Source organism: Sprattus sprattus (assembly GCF_963457725.1).
Source record: "Sprattus sprattus genome assembly, chromosome: 20".
NCBI lineage: Eukaryota > Metazoa > Chordata > Actinopteri > Clupeiformes > Clupeidae > Sprattus > Sprattus sprattus.
Genome location: NC_137918.1, coordinates 11,744,367 through 11,754,366, shown reverse-complemented (window position 1 = coordinate 11,754,366; position 10,000 = coordinate 11,744,367). Strand labels below are relative to the sequence as shown.

Below are 10,000 nucleotides of genomic sequence, written 5' to 3'. Positions count from 1 at the left end.
CAATAGTAGGCCTATGCTGAACACTTGCAGACAAAATGGTTTGGTCGAAACTGAACGCAAACGTGATAGTTTATTTAAAAAAAACACATATAGGCTTTGACTGTACTAGGCCACCAAAGACCAAATCTTTTACACCCACCTTATCGTCCATGTTAACTACATTTCAATCAAAAATAAATTCAGATGAATGACACGCTTTTTTCAACGGTCGACTGAATGTCTTGGGATTATTCTTGATGTTGACAAGGACAATGACCGGATGGAATGACTTGCCTAGTCACGTGTCGTCATAATGGTACCATCCTTGGATCATTGGAATTGATGTTCTAATCTCTAGGCTGGCTCCGCGCGACTGATACCAGGATAGAAATGCCAGTGGCTTTAACGCTGTTAACCATATATAGTCTTATTGGTCAACTATAACAACTTAAATTAACAATCATTCCTGGATAATAAAAAAATTGCAAAACATAGGCTATTTTATAAAGGGTTATATACAAGTCAATAGGCACTGGCCTACCAGTTGTTCTTGATCCTGTCCGTTTACCTAAAAAACACCTGTCAAGTTAAAGTCACGCTCCTCATATGGCCATTCCCGATGGAGTGAGCAAACTAATTTAGCATCAGCATGCCGATATGTGATTTCATGGAGACGATTTGTCTAACCCGCCTGCACACAACTTAGCTTTATTTTCGCTTGACGAAGTGAATTTGGATCTTGTTTATACTAGCAGAGCTCTGTTCGGCGTCGCGTCAGACATCAATGTCAGACAAAAGGGTGTGTCCTACCGGAATTTAAAAGCCCGGTAACAGCTGTGCTCATATTAATCCCTCCCAACAAGTTTTAGAGTTCGTGGGGTTTTTGCCCCAGAGAGCTGCAAAAACAGATTTGCCCCGGTTTCAATTTTATATCCAATGTCAAATAAAAACCTGATCCGAAAGATCAGCATTAACACGCAATGGAAGATCTTTTCAAATGAGGTGACTTACATCATGCCAGGAACACAGACATATGCAGTATTCTCCGAGGAACAGAATCGGCCTTAAATTGTGGGTTAGTATTAATGGGTCGCCCTTTAGAATCTATTTTGACACATTATATTGGTCTGCATTATTTTGTTTGCATCATTGTCTACCAACAATCTGAATTCCTCAGTCTCGTGATATGTGGCTGCCAACACTTGAATGTTGAATGAATCCATGGCCAAATCTAAGTATTTTCTCTTGAAAACACCTTCGAAATTAAGCGTTTCTGTTCCATTGCATATCTAAGCAGCCATTTCATGCACTTTGCATTTTGATGTAGTCACACTCACATAAAACACACGAAGGACTGTATGGAATATTACAAGACACGAACAATGTGTGCTGCCAGTACTCCAGTATACTCAATCCCTCACACACGTCGGTCAATGCAAATAAAAAAAAAACAATCATGCTTCAGTTCTAAATTCCCACCAATCAAAAGTGAAACTACGTAATTTAATAAATAAATTCGTCACAAAACGTCTTACCAAGATTTAATGTACATTTATTCTTAACACGTGGAACATATAGTATAAAGATTTCATACTGAATAAATGATATTCATTAAGCCCAAAAAAAGAAAACAAAAAAGGAATTTACATCAAGTTTTTAGCTACATCGTCTGAAATACAAATATGCGGAATCCATGTCACAGGAGAAAAAAAAAAAAACCTTAATAAAACTAAAATAATTCAATCAGCCCCTCTCCATCCAATGAAGAGGCCTGATGCCTGCAGTGGTGAATTCGCTGATATCCCTCTCCACATGCCTTTGCTCTCGTGAACCGTGGAAACTTGACAACTTGACCTGTTTTTTTTGGGGGGGGGGGGGGGGGTGGTGGGTAAGAGGTTTTGGGGGTTGCAAGGAACAGCAGCTGTGCAATCCCCACCGCTTACCAACATCACCACCACCATCAACCATAGGCCTGACTGAGGAAAAGTTAGAAATATCACATGGCGATACGCAATGATGACATGGGGGAGGGGAGTGGGACTCGTTTTGAGTTTTGCCTTTTTATTCATTCAGAGAGAAAAAAACAACAATAAAAGAATGAATGAACAAAACAAAATTAAAAAAATGAATCAAGAACATGATGAAAGGGATGAGTAAGAAGAAGAGCGTGCCAGAGATGTGAGGAAGAAAGAGCAAAAAGGATGTCAAATATACAACATCGTTTTATATACATTGCAGCCTGGACTGCATCTAGCGCCAAAGACCAGTCCTAAGAGGTGATTTCATTGAGGGTCAAGTCATACAATCGAGGGATAGAGAGAAGAGGTACGGGTGTTGTAGGTTCACGACACTTTGGGGGAAAAGCCTTGTTTTTTTTTTCAATCTCTCTCTCTCTCGACATCAACTAAAATCAGTTTTTAAAAACTACAGGATTCTTTTTTTTTTTTTGCTGCCAAGCCAGCGTATCTCAGTGTGAAACAGTATTATTACAGTATGTTTACAGTTTTTTTAGTTTCTTTCTTTTTAAAGGTGTACAGTAACGAAAAAAAAAAAAGAAAGAAAAAAAAAAACGTCCTACAATCTACTGCACGAGCCTCCTATGTCCACATCTGTTCACAGCCGATGGCCTGGTTCCTCACTGGCCGAACGCAGATCATTCTTACAGCAACGTTTTGCTCGCAGGGGGGGGTTCTGCGAGTCTGTCCAGGCTCCGCACCAGAACCCGAAAAGAAAAAAAACCTGCACCCCAAAACCCCCTCCGTCCTGTTGCCCTGCCCCGTTGTCGCCCCACCTTCGTGGAGAACCCCCAAACTCACTGTAAACAAGACGGCAACTTTGGTTACAGTTTTGTGTTTGTTTTAGGTTATTTTTTTTGTATTTTTGTTGATTTTTGTTAAATCTAGTTTTTTTTCTTTATATATATATATATATATATAAAAAAAAGTCAGTTTTTCTCAAAGGGGCAGCACACTCATCCAAGCTGGGGTGGGACTCGTTTCGACTTTACAGGGGTGGAAAAGCAAGTTCGGAAATCCACAACTACTTCATGAAACCGCTCCTTTAGAGAGAGGCAGAAGAGGGACGAGGCAGGTGTGGGGTGGGGGTGGTTCTTGAATAGGTCAGTGGAATCCGAGGTGATTTTGCATAAATAAAAAACGGGAAAGAAAAAAAAAAATACCTGAAAAAACACCACAGTCAGTTTCTGCTGTTTTCTCCATTCATACACTCTCTCGTGCAGACACAGTCGAGGGGAGGAAAAACAAAGAGAAACCTAAGGAGGAGGAGGAGGAGGAGGAGGAGCTTTCGGGGAGCGGGGGCAGGAGGATGAGGCAGAAAAAGGCATCAGCCCCGGCTGTCACGATTTGCCGACGAGGAACAGTACGTCGCAGATGACGTGCGACACCAGTGAGTTCATGAGCGGCGACACGGAGATGTCCAGCAGCCGCGACTCGTACAGTGTGAACTCCGAGTGGTTCTCCTCGACCCGGGCGAGTGCGTGCAGGGCGCGGGCCGCCCTCCTCATCATGTCCACGCTGGTGGGCTCGAAGTGGGCCTGCATGTGCTGCACCAGCGCCCCCTGGCTCTGCTGGAACTGCGTGGCGGCCAGGCTGTCCTCCAGGAAGCCCAGCAGGTTTCCCACGCTGGCCTTCTGCACGGCGATGGCGCGGGCCGCCATGCTGTCGCCCTGCGCCAGGTTGGCCAGCAGCACCACCGCCATCTCGCGGCACACGGGCACCTTGCGCTCGCCCACCAGCCGCACCAGCGTGCCGAAGAGCTTCTCCAGCCGGCTGAAGGGCGGGGTGGCCAGGATCAGGTCCACGTTGTTGTCCTGGATGCTCAGCTTGCTGAGGGCCTCCAGGACCAGCCTCTGTGGCGACAGCTCCCCGCTCAGGCCCAGCGAGGGGAAGGGGTCCATGGCCTCGGCCGACGGGCACACTGCCCAGTGGAGGAGCCCGTCGAGAAGCGGCAGGCAGATGCTCTCAGAGTAGATGGACAGGTCCAGCTGGCCCGAGATGTTGGCGATGGTCACCAGGCAGTTCTCGCGCAGCACCTCCAGGCAGTCCCACCACCACTCGTCCTGTTCGCAGCTCACCCCCTCGTCCTCCTCCTCCTCCTTCTCGTAGGTGACGGGCGCCTGCTTGCGCTCGGGGTGCCAGTGGTGCAGCAGCACCAGGCGGCTCAGCAGCAGCAGCAGGCCCGGGTGCTTGGACATCTCGTGGTCGTTGCCCGGCACGAAGGACAGGCTGCGGACGATGTTGGACACGCAGACGCAGCGGCGCGCCAGCGAGTCCTGCCAGTCGGACAGAGTGCCCAGCGGCGTCTCGTCCTTGCTGTGCGGCTCGTCCTCCAGGACTGGCATGGAGCTGCCTGGCCTCCGCCGGCCGAAGTTGATCGAGAACATTCTGGAATCGTCTTTCATGTCGACGGAGCCGTCGCTGCTTCCGGTGACCGCGGCAGCCGTGCCGTCTCCGGAGTTGTGCCGTGAGGCGCGGATGTCATCCAGGGTGACGGCGGTGCTCGAGGCTGCACTGGCTGCGGTTACAGAGGCGGCTGGACTCCTTTCCGTCTTGGCTGAGACCGACTCTTCTGATGAACTCTTCTCTTGTTCTTGCTGCTCTGGTTTCTCCTCAGCCAGCTGCCTCTTCCTAGAGGCTTCCTCATTCGACTGGTCTGTCATTGTTGTTATTGCGGTTGATGGCACAGCCGTCGTCACGGTTGCTGTTGTGGCAGCTGCATCCTCTGTTCTCTGTCGCTTCTGGCTGGCACTGATCTGCAGCCGTTTATGCGACACCCGCGGATCAGACCTGATCTCAAAGTGCGTCTGGATATGGTCAGTGGTGTCTCCGCCCCCGGCGCTCCAGTGCAGGAGGCCGCTGTCGAACGTCTCCTGCCTGCTGAGCTTAGAGGAGCAACCCCCGGGGAAAGGGTTCTTCTTCCGCACCACCTTGATGGGGCGCTTGTCAAACTTGCTGGCCTGCTTTGGCCTATCCTGAGGAGCAGTGTTGTCCTGGGCTGAGGGGCTAGATGCACGGAGCTCTTTGGAGGACGACGACGACGACGACTCATCTTCCTCTTTTCTTTCGTGCCCGTTGTCCATCTCTGATTTTTCCGACCCTTTCTTTGCCGGCGTGGACTCGTCCTTCTCCTGTTTCACCTCGACTTCCAAAGTGACGTCCGTGCTTTTCTCTTCTCGCACTTCATCCTCTTCGTCGTCCTCTTCGTCCTCGTCTACGTCATCTATGTCCAGTGGGAATTCGTCGTCTGAGGACTCCGGGTCCACAGCCTTGGGGTCGATGAGCGTGCGCTGGCGAGGGTCTCCCAGCTCGTACTCCTTCAGGATGCCGAAGATCTCGATGAGGCAGTGCCGGAAGTACTCCACAACGAGCTCCAGGAAACCAGGAAGCTGCGGCACAAGAGAAGAGGACCATCGTCACACAAACGTTCGCTTTTACTTATATCTGAGTGCTTTTCGCATATGCTCATCTCCCTCTCTTTACTAATTTCACTTTGGTTGCTTTTAAATGTACTATATATTTAATATTTGAATATGTTTTAAGACTCTTAGTTTATTCTTTTCTTCAAGTGATTAACCTTGACTGGGAAGCATTTTGGTACGACTCCTGTTGTTTTTCCAATGTGCTATATTAATAATTATAAAACAATTGGGTTCTATCGCATAATTTAGCTGTTTCTGATTGGACGAGAGACGTTCCATGCTATAGGTTATTCGTCAACATACCAACAGTTACGGGACTTTTCACAGCTAATAATAAAGCACTTAAACATTCCTGACGCATGTGATTTACTAAAACTCTTGGGGGAATAAGACATGTTGGCGGTGCTGATGTGGAGGATGGAGGGTACACACCTGGCAGAGGTTGAAGGTAGAGATGCTGTTGTCATCATACAGTAGAATGTTGATCGTGTCCAGTGCCCACGTGCTCTCGGCTAACAAACCTGACTTCAGTGACATCATCACTCTCCATGCCTCTGGTGTTCCTGTCATGACACAGCAAAGGCAACACACATGAGCAACACACACACAAACACACACACACACACACACACACACACACACACACACACACACAACCAAGGAGATGACCAAACCTCTCAGGTCTTCCAGCTCTGGACAGGCTACCACACACAGGTCAACCATGAAAGAGTTAGTGACCCCCTCAGGCATCATATCTGTGCACAACCTTGGGCTGGACAATTCAAATCGTGATGAAACTTATTTTGCCGCCAAACATTTCGCGATTTTGCGCTCTGAATGAGTGATCGTTACCAAAATAACCGTGATATGAAATTTGCCATGATCAAGCAGCCCTAGAACAACTAATCATAATCTTGTCCAGCTGAAAATAATGCCAAGTCAGAGAAAATGCCAACATGGAGAGCTAAGCAAGATCTTGATCTCGCTTGATCTTAAAACACCACTTAAACAACACTTAATCCAAAACACCTAGGAGTTAACAAACAAAGAATTCAACCAAGCTCCTGTACCGATGTCTTTGGTGGTGAGCCTCCGGCGGGGCTTGAGGACTGGTTGGGAGGCCTCTATCGATCCTGGTGGGAATGCCACGTCTCTCCTGATAAGTGGGGGCTGGTGCGGCGGGTGCCCGATGTGTGAGGCCGGCACAGGGGGTCCCGCCTTCTGGATCTTCATGCCAGGGGAGCCAGAGTGCATGTAGGGTGGCTTGCTGGGCGACGTCCGGCTTTCCATGGCCCGGGGCATGGGTCCTGGGCTGGACACCTGCGGAATGTGGTTCTGGTTCTGATAGTTAGGCTGCAGGGCCCGCGAGACAGGCGGGCCGGAACCGCCAGGTCCATAAGGGGGCTGCCGCTGATTCATGTGGGGGGGCCACGGGCCCTCGTGGTTCATGCGCTGGTCCGAAGGCATCATGTCCTCCGAGCGGTTCATCCCGTGGTACCCCGGGCCCTGCCCTGGCATCCCAGGCGGGCCTTGCCGGTTGGGGTAGTTGGCATAACTCATATCATTGCGCCCTTGCCACATAGGACCCTGCGGGCCGTCGGTCACAGACGGCATCATCTGAGGGGGCATCGAGGGCTGGGCGTTTGGGCCGCCGCCTCCACCACCACCACCACTGTTTGGCGGGCCCCGTTCCCGTCCGAAGGGGAACGGGAACTGGCCTTGTTGGCCGGGGGGGCGGCGCTCGGACCCGGGGAACTGGTTGTACTGGTTGTACATTTCCTGCTGGGACTGGGGGGCGTTGGGGGGCCCCTGTTGGGGTCCCTGGGAGGGCTGTGGCTGCTGGCCCCCGCTGAAGGGCACGTTGTACATCTCACCCTCGTGCCGCTTGGCGGGGGGACCGTAGCCTCCGTCTGCCGTCCGCTTGTAGTTCTGCATGCAAAACAGATCTAGTCAGTACACAGCACAGCGTATACAGTCATTTGGTTAAAGTGTTTATTCAAAGTTTGTAAGTTCAAATGCAAGCAAACAGCAAACAAGGACAAAAAAAAAAAAAACATGAATGGCAATAAAATGCCTTAAAGATGACATAAAATGAAAAAACAAACTTAATGACACTTAGTCATGTATAGGTGGCGTATAGAAAATCAATGATATTATCGTCGTTATTAATGTTTATTATCGTACAACCAATAAACAGACAGGTGGTTTCGTAGGATAAAGTCTAGGATGTTGTGTTCAGATGTAGCACACCCCATCTTAAATAATATACTGTTAAACATACTGTAATCAACATAGTACGTGCCCGCTTTTCTGAACGTCCTAATAAAACATTTAAAAGGACCCTCAGGGAATTACACTAATTGCAATCACCGTTACAGGGACAATCAGAGAGAATTGGACTAACATGAAGTGTCACTCACCGGTTGTTGCTGTGGATACATTCCTGGCTGCTGATTGGGGTAGGGGCCACCAGGGGGCGGGCCTTGGCCAGGGTACTGATTACCATAGGAATCATGCCTGGAGAATGAGAGAAAGAACTCGAGAGTTAGGAGCGTGAAGGTTCCGGATAAACATACTTTCAGAAGAAACAACACACGAGGAGCAAAGCCATGTACACAACCGTGGCTATAACACATAGCCTCTTGTCCTCTCCAACCCCAGATCCCTGCTCAAGAACATACCTTCACACGCAAACTCCCATGCTTTTAAAAACAGCCTTTTTCTGATGATCCAAGTGTTTGGGTTCATAGTTTGAATTATCCAATAAACAATGTTATATGCGGTTATGTTATCTGTGGAAGTTCACAATGTTTCAGATATTTGAACCGAAATCGAACAATACTTTAACCTTTTTAGAGAACTATAATTTAATTTCTACTGAGAGCTGAACATATCTGAACAAGGCTGGTGGCATGAGGTCTCCTGTATGAGAATCAGCAGTGTGTGTGTGTGTGTGTGTGTGTGTGTGTGTGTGCGTCTCACCTCTGCTGGTGTGGGGGTCTGTTGGGCGAGTACATCCCCGTCTCGGCATTGGAAGGCATCATATTGGCCTGAGGACCACCAGGACCCATGGCGCCATCAGGACCCATACCCGTCTCTGGTCTGTGCCGGATGGAGTGGGGTAGGGACGGGGATGAGGAGAGAGGGACAGTGTGTTTATTTCTATATACACACAAACACACACACACACAAACAAACAAACAAACACACAAACAAACACACAAACAGACGCAGAGTATTTACAAACACAACGAAGGGTGATTCAATTGACATGTTTGTCCCTTGATAAATTATCACTTTTTTTTGTATTACTTCCAAGTTTATGATACAAATGAAAGAAGATGCATATAGCAAAGTGACACATTTAGTTATTAAAATTACACATTTCTGCACACAAACAATGCAAATAGAGAGAGATGCGTCCTCTATGTGAAAAGTACATTTAGCTGTAGCAGTGTAATACAGCTATGATATTATGCCAACACATTGAACTGAGCATGAGGAAAAGACCAAAAGAGATATAGAGAAGGCCAGCCTGACAGACAGACTGGGTTAAAAGGTGGGCAGCCCATACCTTTGTTCGTACCCAGGGCCGTAGGGGTACTGCTGCCTCTGGGCCATAGGCATGTTGCCCATGGGTCCTGGGGGGCCACGGTTGTACTGCTCCCCCATGGGGGGGTTTGGGCCCTGGCCTGGGCCCATGAACTGCTCACCAGCTGCAGAGAGACGTGATGGGGAGCAGAATGAGACGTGATGGGGAGCAGAATGAGACGTGATGGAGAATGAAACACATGTGAGCCGCTCAGGTCAAGTCCCTCGACTACGGTGCGTAGGGGGACCATGCTGATATCCTTCAAAAACATGTCTATGTCCAGAAAACTAACTGGGATTATGCAAGCTAGGACAAAAACATGGTTTTCAAAATCCACACAACTATGTAGCTCACACCCCACTTCCTAAGATTTCCTAAGAGGAGATCTGAAACACTGTTGCTTCGTTTAACGCTATTTAGTGTCCTGTGACACCTTACCCCACCAGACAATCTGCCCCCCTCTCACACACACACACACACACACACTTACCTTTCCTCATGCCACCAAAAGGGTCCTTGTTGGGCTCATAAGGTCCTATGCCCATACCAGGCCCTCCCATACCCGGCTGATAGCCAGAGTTGGGCGTCATGGAGTTCCGTCGGGGGAAAGCGGGGTCTCCGCCGTCAGCAAAGGGGTCCTGCAGGTTCACACTACTCCTGGGGGGGGGGGGAGATTAAAGGATAAATGCAAGGTTATCACCCGTGCTCAGAAATAGGAAGCAGCACTGCTTCCGGGGTCGCTGTAGAACATGCTAGACTGACTCCAGCGGTGGAGGGGTCAGAGCCAAAAGGTCAGAGTTAGGGTTGGAGACGTACCTGACCCCTGGCATGGGGGGCATCTGAGGGTGGGGCGTGGAGGCAGGGGTGGGGGGCTTCAGGTCTCCGCCCTCGGCCATGGAGCTGCTAGTGGACTGGGGTGTGTGGGGGCCCTGGAGAGACCCTGATCCCGCTGCAGAGGTGAACACACACATGGATGGAACACGTCAGACTCA

General features: G+C 49.2%; 1 protein-coding gene across 1 annotated transcript in view; it reads right to left on the bottom strand.

Annotated features, from left to right (window-relative positions):
- Window positions 1-3,334: 3,334 nt before the first annotated feature.
- The window catches only part of arid1ab (AT-rich interactive domain 1Ab), a gene marked incomplete at its 3' end in the record, with an annotated part of 54,490 nt that continues 47,824 nt past the window's right edge, over window positions 3,335-10,000 (bottom strand). Inside the window, 8 exon segments of the mRNA XM_080859745.1 lie at window positions 3,335-5,383; window positions 5,849-5,979; window positions 6,487-7,345; window positions 7,837-7,933; window positions 8,399-8,518; window positions 8,991-9,132; window positions 9,499-9,665; window positions 9,825-9,957. Coding sequence (XP_080715871.1) covers window positions 3,335-5,383; window positions 5,849-5,979; window positions 6,487-7,345; window positions 7,837-7,933; window positions 8,399-8,518; window positions 8,991-9,132; window positions 9,499-9,665; window positions 9,825-9,957 — 3,698 coding nt within the window.